Here is a 16379-nt window from a genome sequence, read left to right on the forward strand (position 1 = left end):
CCAGGTGGGGGAAGTTTTCTGTCATTATTTCTTCAAATAGGTTTTCAATATCTTGCTCTCTCTCATCTTCTGGCACCCCTATAATTCTGATGTTGGTACGCTTGAAGCTGTCCCAGAGGCTCCTTACACTATCCTCGCATTTTTGGGTTCTTTTTTCATTTTGCTTTTCCGGTTGGGTGTTTTTTGCTTCCTCGCATTTCAAATCATTGACTTGATTCTTGCGCTCCTCTGGTCTGCTGTCGGGAGTCTGTATAATATTCGTGATTTCAGTCCATGTATGCTTAATTTCTAGTTGTTTCCCCAATATAACATCGAGGGTCTCATTAGTTTTCTTGTAGATCTCATTAAGTTTATCAGCGGCTTCTAAACAGTTCTTGAGAGACCTTAAAAGTGTGGTTCTGAACTCTATATCTTCCATTGACAATTTTGTCCTGTTTCTTTGTCTCCGCATTTTGTTATGCTTCCTTGGTGCACCCCCTAGTGGTCTTTGTTCGCAGTCTTATAGTTAAACCTTGATTGTTGTAGCTAATACCAGGGAGGGTTTGACCTCCAGGCCAAGTGGCTATGAGAATCAGCTGTGTCAGCAGTGAGAGAACTTCTGTCCTCTAGGGAGGTGCTAATCTAGCCTTTGCCTGAGGCTATCAGGCAAATGCCTCTGTGCAGGGCTTGGGCGGGGCGGGTCGCACAGGATCAACAGGGTGGGCCGGAGAGAGCAGTTATGGCGGCTCTCAGTCCTGTCCCCAGGGGCTCTGCCTCTCTGAGTCCCAGCACCCGCTGCAAAGCTCGGAGAGAAAGCTGCACTCGCTCTGACCGAAGCCAGACAGTCCCGCTTCTCCCGCCTGAGTCTGGGTCCCTAAAGACTCGCCTGTATCTGGAGCTCAGAGTCTGCGACTCCCTCCCGATTGAAAACGCCAACCGTGCCCTCCGCCGCCAGCCTGCTCTGCGCACTCCGCACCTCAGAATTTGACTTCAGCACTGCGCCTCCTCTGAGTGTCCGTATGCGTTTCTCTTTCCTCCTAGTTGTAGGACTTCCACTCAGCCAGCGTTCCTGTGGTTCTGGGTGATGTCCGTTCCGTCTTTTAGTTTCACTTTTGAAGTAGTTGTTCAAAGCAGCAAACTCCGGCGTTAACCTATGCCGCCATCTTGGTTCTCCAGATTCTTTCTTGTTTGAATATAGGCAAAAGATTATAAAGCTGAGAATTAATTTAGTATTTTGAGTGGTCAAAACAAGGGCATGAAAAGGGAAAGTAAACAGAAATGAAAGCAAAACTAAAGACAAAATTTTCCTATATCACAAATTTACTTTCAACTGATGGAAATGTGGTCGTGTTGTTTTTTTAATTTTGAACCCCAAAATACTCTATATCTAGTGTGACTGATACAGGTCACCACAGCAGGACTGCCAGAGTAGGTAACTTAACGTCAGATCAGGTCCATGGTTGATCGTGCAGGATGTTCTATCTCAGACAATAATACCAGGGTATGTTATAGAAAGGTATGGCCATACTCCCTCAATTTAACATCAAAAGATTGGGGATACAGTTAAGAAAGGGGTGGCCTAGAACCAGCTTTTCAAGCAAAATTTTGATTTCAAATTTTCTTTCAGTAATAAGCATAAAAATAAGGTGTGCTATTCAAAATAAATCAGTGTATACTAGAATATTAATTTATTATATCAGGAATTAAAAACCAACTACCATTCCTTTTATTTCCATGAAAATATTAACTACCATAAAGGATTTTTTAGGGTCTTAGTGTTGATTAATTCCATTATATCCAGTATTAATTTCAATAAAATAGTCAAATTTGGGTTTATAGTCAACTTATCAAGAAGTTTATTTCAACCACAGTAGATGAGTGGATAAAAATGCTGCGGTACATTTATACCATGGAATACTTTGCAGCAGTAAAAAAGAAGAATCTCTTACCCTTTGAGACAGCCTGGAGGGACTTGGAGAGTATCATGCTAAGTGAAATAAGTCAGTCAGAGAAAAAACAAGTATCACATGATCTCACTCATATGTGGAATCTAAGTAACAGAATAAATTGATGAACGGAGTGGATCCAGAGACATGGAAACATGGAACAGAGTGTGGAATCTCAGAGGGAAGGCAGGGGGAAGGGTGGGTGAGTGGGAGGTAATCAACCAAGAACCTTGTATGCATATACACATGGCCCATGGCCACAAACAATGGGCAGTGAGGGCCTTGGTGGTGGTGGGGGGGGGGGTGAAGTAGGGGTGGGGGTAGGCTGGAGGCGGTCAATGGGGGGGAAAAAGGGGGACATATGTAACACTTTCAACAATAAAGAATTATTTTTTTAAAAAAAGTTTATTTCAGTGGAAATAGTTGCCAAGGCACAAAAGTCACATTAATAAAAGTCAATCTTAAAACTGCACCAAAACCAAAAGTTGTACAGTTATGAGTTCAAACAAAGCTTTTTTTCTCTGATGAAGAAAATTTCATATAAAATTTCAAAACATCTTAAGATCTACTAGTACTTCAATGCATATGGTACAATAAAGATTTTTACTCAGTAACACAGGCTGTCATTTTCTTTGACATATACTAGCAAAAGCCACAAGATTTCTTATTCAATTGATCTACTACAATTTAATGAGAAATATACTTTGATGACAAGCAGAATTATTTGTAAAAATTGCAAGTTGGGTACTGGCTGGGTAGCTCAGTTGGTTGGATCATTGTCCAATATGCCAAGGCTGCAGGTTCAATCCTGGTCAGGGTACATACAAGAATCAACCAATGAATGAATAATAAGTGGAACAACAAATTGATGCCTCTCTCTCTCTCTCTCTCTCTCTCTCTCTCTCTCTCTCTCTCTGTCTCTCTCTCCTATCCTCTCTCTCTCAAATCGATTTAAAAAATTAAAAATAAATAACAAATAAAAATTGCAAGCTGGAAGCAGCACTGAGTGTGGCATCTTCTTGTGTAATCCCAATGCACTCTGTGAGTCAAAAAGAGCAGAACATGGACACAAATTCAACAAAAATAAATGCAGCCACCCCAAGAAACAAATTTCTAATAAAAAAAAATCAAAGCTGGACAACATATTCAAAAATACAACGAAAAGACAAAACGGACATCATCCAGAACCACAGGAAGGCTGGCTGAGTGGAAATTCTACAACTAGAAGGAAAGAGAAAAGCATACCAAGACTAAGAGGAGGGGCAGAAGTGCAGAGGAATGGAGGTGCATGTGGCAAGGGCTGGCAACTGAGGACGAGGCTATCTTTATGAATCGGGAGGGAGTCCCAAGCCCCCAACTGCTCTGAACTCCAGTTCCGGGTGAGTCTCTGGGGACCTAGACTCATACGGGGAGAAACTGGACCGTATGGCAGCGGGCAGAACTCGGATCTCGAGGGCGGCTCTCTCTCAGAGGCGCTTGCAGCGATTACTGAGACACTGAGACACAGGGCCCCTTAGGGCAGGACTGAGGATCAGCCATAGCTGTTTGCTCCGCCCTGCTGATTCCTGAGACCCCGCCCCACCCATGTTGTGCGCAGAGGCTTTTGCATATGAAAGGCCTGGCCCTTTGCAATCTGAAAATTACCTAACAAACTGCAGCTGGGCCAGACAGACCCAGAACTTCCAAGAGAAGGCCCAAGGCCCCACAGCAGCTTGCACTGCTTCACAGCTGGGCCTCATTTGGGCACCTCCAAACCCCAAACAAGGAAGGGGAATCTGCAGATCTCCTCGTAGCTCCTGCTGGGTAGCCTCAGGCAGAGGCTAAATTAGCACCTCCTTAGATCCAAGAGCCAGTGTACCCAGTGGTCAGAGTGGGACCATCCAATTACAACTCCTCAGATCCATAAGGGACACACTCAAGGGGCATACTCAATGAGCACCAAAGCTCCACTGAAGCAAGTCTTGCCTCATAAGGGTGTCTTCAGCACAGAAGTTCTCCCACTGTAGACACAGCTGATTCTCACAGCCAATTGGCCTGAAGGTCAATTCCTCCCAGTGATACCTACAACAATCAAGGCTTAGCTACAACAAGACTGTGCACAAAGCCCACAAAGGGGTGCACCAAGAGTGTCCACCTCAGGTAATTTGGGAGGCTGAGCCACTGGGCCCTATAGAACACCTAGCACACAAAGCCACTCTACCAACACAGGAAAGCATAAAAAATGCGGAGACAAAGAAACAGGTCACAAATGACAGAAATGGAGGAAAGCAAACGACTGGATATAGAGTTGAAAACCACACTTTTAAGGTTTTTCAAGAATTTTCTAGAAACCGCCGATAAATTTAGTAAGGCCCTCAAAAAGACTGGTGAGACGGCCAATAAATGTAGTGAGACCCTCAAGAAATCTAGTGAGACCCTCGAGGTTATGAAAAAGGACCAACTAGAAATTAAGCATACACTGACTGAAATAAAGGATATTATGCAGAGTTCCAACAGCAGACTAGAGGATCGCAAGAATCACGTCAAAGATTTGAACTATGAAGAAGCAAAAAACACCCAAATGGAAAAGCAAAATGAAAAAAGAATCCAAAAATACGAAGATAGTATGAGGAGCCTCTGGGACAGCTTCAAGCGTACCAATATCCAAATTATAGGGGTGCCAGAAGAAGAGAGAGAGCAAGATATTGAAAACCTATTTGAAGAAATAATGACAGAAAACTTCCCCTACCTGGTGAAAGAAATAGACTTCTAAGTCCAGGAAGTGCAGAGAACCCCAAACAAAAGGAATCCAAAGAGGACCACACCAAGGCACATCATAATTAAAATGCCAAGAGCAAAAGACAAAGAGAGAATCCTAAAAGCAGCAAGAGAAAGACAGTCAGTTACCCACAAGGTAGTACCCATACGACTGTCAGCTGATTTCTCAACAGAAACTTTGCAGGCCAGAAGGGAGTGGCAAGAAGTATTCAAAGTGATGAATGCCAAGAACCTACAACCAAGATTACTTTATCCAGCAAAGCTATCATTCAGAATTGAAGGTCAGATAAAGAGCTTCACAGATAAGGAAAAGCTAAAGGAGTTCATCACTACCAAACCAGTATTATATGAAATGCTGAAAGGTATCCTTTAAGAAGAGGAAGAAGAAAAAAAAGGTAAAGGTACAAATTATGAACAACAAATATGCATCTATCAACAAGTGAATCTAAGAATCAAGTGAATAAATAATCTGATGAACAGAATGAACTGGTGATGATAATAGAATCAGGGGCATAAAAAGAGAGTGGACTGACTATTCTTGGGTGGGAAAGGGGTGTGGGAGATGCGGGAAGAGACTGGACAAAAATCGTGCACCTATGGATGAGGACATTGGGGGGGTGAGGGTGGAGGGTGGGGTGGGAACCGGGTGGATGGGAGCTATGGGGGGAAAAAGAGGAACAACTGTAATAATCTGAACAATAAAGATTTAATTTTTTAAAAAATCAAAGCTGTTCTAAATCACAGACAGTAAAAAAATAATTCCTATTTTTGGGTTACAACACACAAATAACACTTCCTAATGGTTTTGCTAGGTGAAAGCAAAACTTCAATAAATTACAGAGCCAGCTCTGGTTGGCTTCTCCAAGAGGATGATAAAAATATACTATCTAATTCTATCGAAAGGGTTCAAAATGGTTATAGAATAAAGATATATTTATGAAATTAGAGACATGTATTACCCATATATATAAACTTAAAGTCACTGCATGCAAAGTTTTAAAATACAAGGTGTCATAACAAAAGGGTTATGAGGAAGAAGAAGGGTGATCCTCAAGACCCCAAACTCCAAAAGCCAGAGATGATATGAAGTAATGTCAAAAAGCATAGAGCTTCTTCTCCTTACCTATTATTTCCCATAAAAAGTTTGGTTATCTCCTATCACTTCATCTAAATGAAAATATACATATCTTCCCAGGTTTCCTTCTGTTTCCAAGATATCTAAAACATTAAGCTTGGAGGACCTGTCCAAAGCATCCCTATACCTGAATGGATTATTTTAGCAGATTTGGCATAGTACAGAAGGATAACCCCTTACCTTTCCCCTAGAAATTTCATGGTTTCTGAAGCTACAGCTCAACTTTCTTAGAGAATTCTATTAACAACATTTCATTGAATGAACTCTGTCTACAGCACAAGATTAAAATGCTGGTCTCAAATTAAAATACATTTATATATGTTTTTTATCAATTTTTAGAGAGAGAGGGAGAGGGATAGAGAAATAAAAACATCGATGAGAGGGACACATCATCAATCCGCTGCCTCTTGCACACCCCCTACTGGGGCTTGTGCCCACAACCCAGCCATGCACCCTAACCAGGAATTGAACCAGTGACCTTTTGGTTTCCGAGTCAATGCTCAATCAGTTAGCCACACTGGCTGGGGACTGGCCTCAAATTTTAACTTGCATTTATTATATATAAAGCAATATTAAAACATCTTATTATATCTTAAGACAAAAGAATAAATGTTTTGCCATTTGAGGAACTTTGTTCAAAAATTTTCATTTAGCTGTTTTATTATTCTAAATTCTTGAGGGTTTTAGATATTTAGTGACCTTTGTTTATCTTTAATCTGTAATTAAGTTTCTTACCCTTTAAATGATGTATGTCTGCCATCTGATATGATATGTTGCTCTGTAGTTTAACCTGAAAAAAATTAAGTTCTCATTTTAGTAAAGAATACGTAGTTCTGCTCACATTTACTTTTTTCTCACATTCACTTTGAGCTTGATCATAAATGCAAAAGAAAAATCCTTATTATATATACATTATATATATATATATATCACCTCTTTCCAAAAAGAATTAGAGATAAATTCTGATTTTATAATAATTTATTCATTTTACTTAATATATAGCATAATAACTTTCAAAAGTTTTAAAGCTTCAGTTGAATATTGCTTAATGGCATGTTTTTTCAAAATCTTACTAGAGGAGACCTCTTACTAACTCTACATTAAAAAAAGAATTGCTTGAATCAATTAATATCAAACCAAAAGTAATTAATACTTATCAAGATTTCATAGAATGACAGATATTACATAGGACTCATTTTTATGGTCACTGTAATCTAGGAGAGTAGGAGATTACTGTTGTATTTCATATGAGAGAAAATGTCTGAACCAGGGTTGGGCAAACTATGGCCTGTAAGCCAAATCTAGTTTTCTGCTTGTTTTTGTAGGCATGGCTAGGTAAGGATGGCTTTTACATTAAAAAAATTTTTTTAATTTTTCAATTACAGTTGACATTCAATGTTATATTAGTTTCAGGTGTACAACATAGTGATTAAACATTTATATAACTTACAAGGTGATCCCCCATAAGGGGTTTCTACATCTGTAAATGGTTAGATAGTAAAAAAAAATCAAAAGAAGAATAATATTTCATGAATTATGTGAATTTCAGTATCTTTAAATAAAGTCTGATGGGAAACAGCCACATCCATTCATTTACATATTGTCTATAGCTACTTTAAAGCTACAGTGATTGTGACAAAGACCACATGGCCTGAAAAACCCAAAGTATATACTATATGGTCCTTTACAGAAAAAGTGTGCCAATCCCTGGTCTAAATTAATAGAATTACAACAGAGAGATAACTATATATGAGAACTATCAAGGGGAAGAATGGTCTTGTTGGTTGATCAGATATAGGAGTAAAATAAGAAACATCAAGGATGATGCTTACATTTCTAAAATAGGGGGATTAGCCTTAACTGGTTTTGCTCAGTGGATAGAGCATGGACCTGTGGACTGAAGGGTCCCAGGTTCAATTCCAGTCAAGGGCACATGCCTGGGTTGTGGGCTCAATCCCCGGTGTGCAGCATGAAGGAGGCAGCCTATCAATGATTCTCTCTCATCATTGATGTTTCTCTCTCTCTCTCTCTCTCTCTCTCTCTCTCTCTCTCTCTCTCTCTCTCTCTTCCCCTTCTCTCTGAAATCAATAAAAATATATATATTTAAAATAGGGGGACTAGATGAGTAAGATTATAATACTCCAGAATAGGGAAACACAGAAGAAAGAGACTTGGAGTGGTAGGGAGAAGTGAAGAGATGATTTTTTCAGACCTGGACCTATTGAATTTGAGACACTTATGGCATACCCAAGAAGAGATATTCAATAGGTAGTTGAAAAAGTGGGTCTGGAGTTCAGGCACCAACTAACACCAACAGCTATATGATCAGTTGATCACTAACAATGCTCTCTAACTTCTAATTAGCCCATGTTTACTTTCTTTTCCACTTCCTTTATTTTCATGAGCCTTTTTTTTTTTTTTGCATGTTTGCCCCTTCAAAGAAGATAAGCATCCTTTATTGTTGTTCCCAACAAGTTTGTATTACTTTGTTTTTTATCCATTTTTAGGATGCTATTTCAGCTTTTTTGTACTTTTTTCCATTTACTCTTTATTTTAAACTTGCTTTTGAAATTGCTAGAGAAATGCTATTCTTTTTTACCTTCTGTTTGTTTTTAATCTTTATTGTTGAGAGTATTACAGATGTCCCCATTTTCCCCCCACTGCCCCACTCCATCCAGTTCCTACTCCATCCCAGACCTTCACCACCCTATTGTCTATGTCCATAGGTAGTGCATATCAACACTAATAAAAGAGAAAAATGGTAATTGGCGTACGAGCTACCCTTTTCATTGGCTAATCAGGGCTATATGCAAATTAACTGCCAACAAGATGGCGGTTAATTTGCATATGTAGGCACAATGCAGGGAGGCGAAAGGGAAAGCAGGAAGAAGCCCCCTGCCACTGACAGTGATCGGAAACCCAGGGGGGAGCTAAGAGCTGGGGGACAGGGCAAAGGCGGCCCTGGGGCCGCCTTTGCCCTGCCCCCCAGCCATGATCAGAGAATCAGGTGCCTTTTCCGCCCTGGCCAGTGATAGCAGGAAGTAGGGGTGGAGCCAGCGATGGGAGCTGGGCACGGTCGAAGCTGGCAGTCCCAGGAGCTAGGGGTCCCTTGCCTGGGCCTAAAGTGAAGCCCACGATCGCGGGGCCGCTGCAGCTGTGGGTCCCCGCTGCCCGGACCGGACGCCTAGGCCAGAGGCGTCAGGCCTGGTCAAGGGGCCGATCCTGCAATTGGAGGGTGATGGGGGTCAACGCCTGAGGGCTCCCAGTATGTGAGAGGGGGCAGGCTGGGCTGAGGGACACTCCCCCCAACACACACACCCAGTGCACGAATTTCGTGCACCGGGCCCCTAGTCTATAATAATAAAAGTGTAATATGCTAATTAGACCAGACATCCTTCCGGATGAAGCTGAGGCAAGCTGCCACGGCTGCGAGGGCCAAGCCCCTTGCACGAATTTCATGCATCCGGCCTCTAGTATGCATATAAAGATCTTTGGTTAATCTCTCCCCACTCCTCACTCCTCCCGTCCCTCTGAGATTCATCAGTCTGTTCCATGTTTCCATGCCTCTGGTTCTTTTTTATTCATCAGTTTATTATGTTCATTAGATTCCTTGTTCATTTATTTTGATTTTTTGATTCAATTGTTGATAGATATGTATTTATTGCCATTTTATTATTCATATTTTTAATCCTCCTCCTCCTCCTCCTCCTTGTTCTTCTTATTCTTCCTCTTATTAAAGAATACCCTTCAACATTTCATGTAATAGTGGTTTGGTGATGATGAACTCCTTTAGCTTTTTCTTGTCTGTGAGGCTCTTTATCTGACCTTCAATTCTAAATAGCTTTGCTGGGTAGAGTAATCTGGGTTGTAGGTCCTTGCTATTCATCACATTGAATATTTCTTGCCATGCCCTTCTGGCCTACAAAGTTTCTGTTAAGAAATTAGTTGGCAGTTGTATGGGCCCTCCCTTGTAGGTAACTAACTGCTTTTCTCTTGCTGTTTTTAAGATTCTCTCTTGGTCTTTAACCCTTGGCATTTAATTATTATGTGTCTTGGTGTGGACCTCTTTGGGTTCCTCTTGTTTGGAACTCTCTGGGCTTCCTAGACTTCTAAGTCTATTTCTTTCACCAGGTAGGGGAAGTTTTCTGTCATTATTTCTTCAGATAGGTTTTCAATATCTTGTTCTCTCTCTTCTCCTTCTGGCACACACATAATGCAAATGTTGATACACTTGAAATTGTCCCAGAAGCTCCTTATATTATCTTCATACGTTTGTATTCTTTTTTCTTTTTGCTCTTCTGATAGGGTATTTTTTGCTTCCTCAATTTGAAATTGTTGATTTGATTCTTGGAATCCTCTACTCTACTGTTGAATCCTTGTAAATTATTCTTTACCAGAGGCCCCAGTGCACGAAAAGCATGCACTGGGGTGTGGGGATGGGTCCCTCAGCCAGGCCTGCACCCTCTTGCAGTCCGGGACCCCTCGCTCCTTACCACCCACCTACTCGATGCTCCTTACCACTCCCCTTGCTGCTCCTTAACGCTGCTGTGGAGACAGAAGAGGCTCCTGCCACTGCCACTGCACTCGCCAGCCATGAGCCCGACTTCTGGCTGAGCAGCACTCCCCTGTGGGAACACACTGACCACTGGGGGCCAGCTCCTGCATTGAGCGTCTGCCCCCGGGTGGTCAGTGTGCATCATAGTGACTGTTTGTTCTGTTCCACCATAATGGTTGCATAGGCTTTTATTATCTATACTAGAGGCCCGGTGCACAAAAATTTGTGCACTCAGGGGGGTAGAGGGGGGGCCCCTCAGCCCGGCCTGTGCCCTCTCGCAGTCTGGGACCCCTTGGGAGATAACGACCTGCTGGCTTAGGCCCGCTCCTGGGTGGCAGAGGGCAGGCCCAATCCCTAGGTGCAGCCCCTGGTCGGGCTCAGAGCAGGGCTGACTGGGGAGTTGGGGCGCCGGCCCCTGTCATGCACAGAGCAGGGTGGATCGGGAGGTTGCGATGCCATCCTCAGTCACGCTCAGGGTAGGGCCGATTGGGGGGTTGGGGCACCGCCCCCTGTCACACTCAAGGCAGGGTCGATGGGGAGGTTGCGGTGCTACCCCCTGTCACGCACAGAGCAGGGCCAATTGGTTGGGGCACTGCCCCCTGTCACTCACAGAGCAGGGCCCATCATGGGGGTTGGGGTTATGTACCCTGTCACGTACAGAGCAGGGTTGATCAGGGGGTTGGGGAGCTCCCCCCTGTCACTCACAGAGTAGGGCCGATAGGGGAGTTGGGGCACCACCCCCTGTCACACACAGAGCAGGGCAGATCAGGGGGTTGGGGCACCGCACCCTGTCACACTCAGGGCAGCAGGGCCAATGGGGAGGTTATGGCTATACCCCGTCACACACAGAGCAGGGCCTGTGTGTGTGGGGGGGAGGGGTTGGGGCGCCGCACCCTGTCACACACAGAGCAGGGCTGATCAGGGGGTTGGGGTGCCTTCCCCTGTCATGAACAGAACAGGGCGGATAGGGAGGTTGTGGCCCTGCCCCCTGTCACACACAGAGCCGCAGGGCAATCAGGGGGTTTGGGCACTGCCCCTGTCACGCTGATCCTGGTGCTGGGAGGCATATTACCCTTTTACTATATAGAATAGAGGCCTGGTGCACAGGTGGGGGCCGGCTGGTTTACCCTGAAGGGTGTCCTGGATCAGGGTGGGAGTCCCCACTGGGGTGCCTGGCCAGCCTGGGTGAGGGGATGATGGCTGTTTGCAGCTGGTCACACACCCTTCAGGGTGGGGGTTCCCACTGGGGTGCCTGGCCAGCCTGGGTGAGGGGATGATGGCTGTTTGCAGCTGGTCACACACCCTTCAGGGTGGGGGTTCCCACTGGGGTGCCTGGCCAGTCTGGTTGAGGGGCTGAGGGCTGTTTTCAGGCTGGGGGTGACTGAAGCTCCCAACCGCTCCTTTTTTTCTTTTTTATTCTGGGACAGCTTTAGCTCTGAGGCTTGGCTCCAGCACTTAGGCCTCCGCTGCTGAAAGCAGGTATCTGGTTTGTTTGGGTTCTATAATTGAAACACTGTTTCAACTCCAGCTCTGAGATCCTGGCTGGCTGAAAGCAGGTTTCTGGGGTTTTGTTTAGCTTCTATATTTGCAACAATGTTTCAAACCTCAAGCTCAGAGGCCGGCAGCAGTAGGCGGGGTACGTTGGAGTCCTCCGTCACTGAAGCAAGCAAGCATCATGTTCGCTTCAAGCTGCCTGGCTGCCAGCCGCCATCTTGACTGGCAGTTAATTTGCATATCGCCCTGATTAGCCAAAGGGAAGGGTAGTGGATGTACGGCTAATTACCATGTTTCTCTTTTATTAGATAGGACTAGGGGCCCAGTGCACAAAGATTCGTGCACTGGAGGTGGGTCCCTCGGCCCGACCTGCACCCTCTCCAATCTGGGAGCCCTCAGGGGAGCCCTCTCCATCTTGGGAGTTTCTGTCTGTCTTTGCAATCATACGAGTGAATTGTCTGAGACCCCCAACCCAGTTTGGTTTGTTGCTCACAGAATAATAGAGGCATTTTTTTTTTCCCTTCATTGGTGGAGGTTTCCTGGAAGTTTTAGGATATCTTCTCTTTAATTTTTCCTAGACACTCTGATTTTACTTACCTTTGCTTTCCCTTCATCCCCCACTACAACAGTAACTTGCTCCAGGCTCACTTTGCTCTAGTGTCTAGGAGATCCGTCTGCCACCAGAACTACGATTCCCAGCATTCCTGGTGCTCCTTGTGCTCTGTGCTTCTGCTTCTGGTCCTGGGGTTGCCACCAGAACTACTATTCCCCGAATTCCTGGTGCTCCTCATGCTCTAGGTTTTCCTTTCCTGCTCTGTCTCTGTCCCACGGCCTCCCACTCTGCCACATCCCCCCAAGCCTCTGGCTCTCCTGCTCTGCTCTCTGCCCGGCGGCTTGGGGGAGCGACCGAGGAAGCCACGTCCCCCCAAGCTGCCGGCTCTCCCATGCCTGTCTATGCAAATTAACCCGCATATGGGTTAATTTGTATATCCACTACTGATTGGCTGGTGAGCATAGCAAAGGGATGGTCGATTTACATTTTTCTCTTTCATTATATAGGATTATATAGATTTCAGTTAGTATTTCTGACTGCTACTTTTTCATGTCTTTGAAATTCTCACTAAGATCCTTGAAAGTCTCGCTAAGTCCCTTGAAGCTCTCTTTGAGTCCCTTGAAGTGCTCATTACGATACTTGAGCAACCTTATAACCACTGTTTTGAACTCTGTATCCAGTAGTTTGCTTGCTTCCATTGCTTCCATTTTATTAATTTTTCTTTCTGGGGATTTCTTCTGCTCTTTAATTTGTGATATGTTTCTTTGTCTCTGCATTTTGGCTGCTTCCCTGTGTTCGTTTCTATGTATTCGGTAGAGGTGCTATATCTCCTGTAATTGGTAGAGTGGCCTTGTGTAGTAGGTGTCCTGTAGGGCCCAGTGGCTCAGCCTCCCCAGTTACCTGAGCTGGGCACTCTAGGTGCACCCCTGTGAGGGCTGTGTGCACAGTTGTAGTTGAGCCTTGATTGCCGTTGATGTCACTGGGAGCAGTTGACCTCCAGGACAATCGGCTGTGAGGACCAGCTGCGATTACAGTGGGAGAGCAGCTGTGCAGGAGGCACCCCTATGGAGCAGGACTTGCTTCAGTGGGGCTTTGGTGCTCACTGAGTCTGCCCCTCGAGTGTGTCACTAGTGGATGTGTATAGTTGTAATCTAGTATGGTCTGAAGCTGTCCACCAGGTGCACTGGCTCTGAGGCCTCCAGAGAGGTGCAAATCAGCTACCACCTAGGGCCACCAGGCAGGAGCTAGCCCAGGGGTGGGCAAACTTTTTGACTCGAGGGCCACAATGGGTTCTTAAACTGGACCGGAGGGCCGGAACAAAAGCATGGATGGAGTGTTTGTGTGAACTAATATAAATTCAAAGTAAACATCATTACATAAAAGGGTATGGTCTTTTTTTTTTTTTTTAGTTTTATTCATTTCAAACAGGCCGGATCCGGCCCGCGGGCTGTAGTTTGCCCACGGCTGAGCTAGACAGAGATCTACAGATATCTTGGAAGTGCCCAGGGAAGGCCCAGGGGTGAAGCAAGGCAGGCTGGTGCTACAGCAGGGTCTTAGGCCTTTTATTGATAGGTTTGAGGCACGTTGACTCCAGCTGCTGCTTGTTTAAGATATTTTAGCAAAGTCAGAAGCCTGAGCCAGATTAGGCCATTCACATGGAAAAGCAGCTGCAAATAGCTTGGGTAGGGCTGCAAATTGGATGGGGCAGGTCTCAGGCAATCACCAGGGTAGAGTAAACAGTGTGGGTCATACTGATGGAAACTCAGATATGGCTGCCAGTCAGTTCTGTGGACAAAGCGGGGGGGGGGGGCAGGTCCAGCATAGGAACAATGACCCCTGTGAGAACCTCCATCTGGGAGAAAGTCACCCCCAAGTTCCTTCCCTGATGCCAGATAATCCAGTTCTTCCCCTATGTCCCTGGTCCCCCAAAGCCACCGCCCAGTGCTGTAGCCCAGAGGGATTGAGTCTGGATAAGTCCATGACCTGGCCTTTCAAGAGAAACTGCCTGTGTTTCCAGCAGCCTCCCTGTCACTTAGCCATAATCCCCACTAGTTTTTACAGACTGAAGTTACATGGAGTTATCTTCCCAGCTCTGGAACCCTGAGCTAGGGGTCTAGTGTGGGGTTGGGACCCCTTGCTTCTCACAGAAGGCCTTCACAGTGGAGATATCCCTCCCAATTTATAAAACGCCACACATGGGTGTTGGACCAGCCCGTTCTGATCCTCTGCTCCTTGTACCAGTCTCATGTACTTTCTTCTTTACTTCTCTAGTTGTAGCACTTCCATTTAGCAGGCTTTCAGGCAGTTCTGAATGATGGTAGTTCTATATTTTAGTTGAAATTTTGATGTGGTTGTGGGAGGCAGCATGTACCGGCGTTTATGCAAGCCACCATTTTGGTTGAGAAATGCTATTGAACATAAGGCTTTGAGTGGCCTAAGCTTTCCTGAACTGTCTCTTTTACATCGTTATACAATTACAAAAATTTTTAATGAAGAGGGGAAATTTAATCCACAGAGTACAAAAATAGTAACAGGTTATATGGGCATTACTGCTTTATTCTTACCACTTTAATTTTTCTCTTCATTCTTCTTTATTGAGAATGGAGATGCTGGCCCCTATGACTCACATATGAAGTCCTCACATTTCAAAAGCTGGTCTGGAGCAATATATTTTACATAGTATTACAGAGAAAATCACAGAATGTTTATTTTTTTTAATTTTTTTTCAATTAAATCTTTATTGTTCAGATTATTACATTAGTTACTCTTTTTTCCCACCATAACTGCCCTCCACCCAGTTCCCACCCCACCCTCCGCCCTTACTCCCCACCCACTGTCCTCAGCCATAGGTGCACGATTATTGTCCAATCTCTTCCCTCACCCCCACACCCTCCCCCCACCAAGAATAGTCAGTCCATTCCCTTTCTATGTCCCTGATTCTATTACAAGCACCAGTTCATACTGTTCATCAGATTATTTATTCACTTGATTTTTAGATTCACTTGTTGATAGATGTGTATTTGTTTTTCGTAATTTGTATCTTTACCTTTTTCTTCTTCTTCCTCTTCTTAAAGGATACCTTTCAGCATTTCATATAATACTTGTTTGGTGGTGATGAACTCCTTTAGCTTTTCCTTATCTGTGAAGCTCTTTATCTGGCCTTCAATTCTGAATGATAGCTTTGCTGGATAAAGTAGTCTTGGTTGTAGGTTCTTGGTATTCATCACTTTGAATATTTCTTGCCACTCCCTTCTGGCCTGCAAAGTTTCTGTTGAGAAATCAGCTGACAGTCGTATGGGTACTCCCTTGTAGGTAACTGATTTTCTTTCTCTTGCTGCTTTTAGGATTCTCTCTTTGTCTTTTGCTCTTGGCATTTTAATTATGATGTGTCTTGGTGTGGTCCTCTTTGGATTCCTTTTGTTTGGGGTTCTCTGCGCTTCCTGGACCTGTAAGTCTATTTCTTTCACCAGGTGGGGGAAGTTTTCTGTCATTATTTCTTCAAGTAGGTTTTCAATATCTTGCTCTCTCTCTTCTTCTGGCACCCCTATAATTCAGATGTTGGTACGCTTGAAGCTGTCCCAGAGGCTCCTTACACTATCTTCGTATTTTTGGATTCTTTTTTCATTTTGCTTTTCCGTTTGGGTGTTTTTTGCTTCTTTGTATTTCAAATCTTTGACTTGATTCTTGTGCTCCTCTGGTCTGCTGTTGGGAGTCTGTATAATATTCTTTATTTCAGTCAGTGTATGCTTAATTTCTAGTTGGTTCTTTATCACAACATCGAGGGTCTCATTAGATTTCTTGAGGATCTCACTACATTTATCAGCGGTCTCACCAGTCTTCTTGAAGATCTCACTACATTTATTGGCCGTCTCACCAGTCTTTTCGAGGGCCTTATTAAATTTATCGGCGGCTTCTAGACAGTTCTTTAAAGACCTTAAAAGTGTGGTTTTGAACTCTATA

At 44.2% G+C, this 16379-nt stretch overlaps 1 protein-coding gene across 3 annotated transcripts in view; it reads right to left on the reverse strand.

The window, feature by feature from the left end:
* Window positions 1–16379, reverse strand: part of GOLM2 (golgi membrane protein 2) — a 98244-nt gene that overhangs the window by 59717 nt on the left and 22148 nt on the right. For all 3 annotated transcript variants that reach the window (XM_059702761.1, XM_059702751.1, XM_059702771.1), the window contains exon 2: window positions 6553–6607. In XM_059702761.1, coding sequence (XP_059558744.1) covers window positions 6553–6607 — 55 coding nt within the window. The remainder of the gene's footprint in view (window positions 1–6552; window positions 6608–16379) is intronic.

The sequence above is a fragment of the Myotis daubentonii genome, chromosome 1 (assembly GCF_963259705.1).
Source record: "Myotis daubentonii chromosome 1, mMyoDau2.1, whole genome shotgun sequence".
In the NCBI taxonomy this organism is placed as follows: domain Eukaryota; kingdom Metazoa; phylum Chordata; class Mammalia; order Chiroptera; family Vespertilionidae; genus Myotis; species Myotis daubentonii.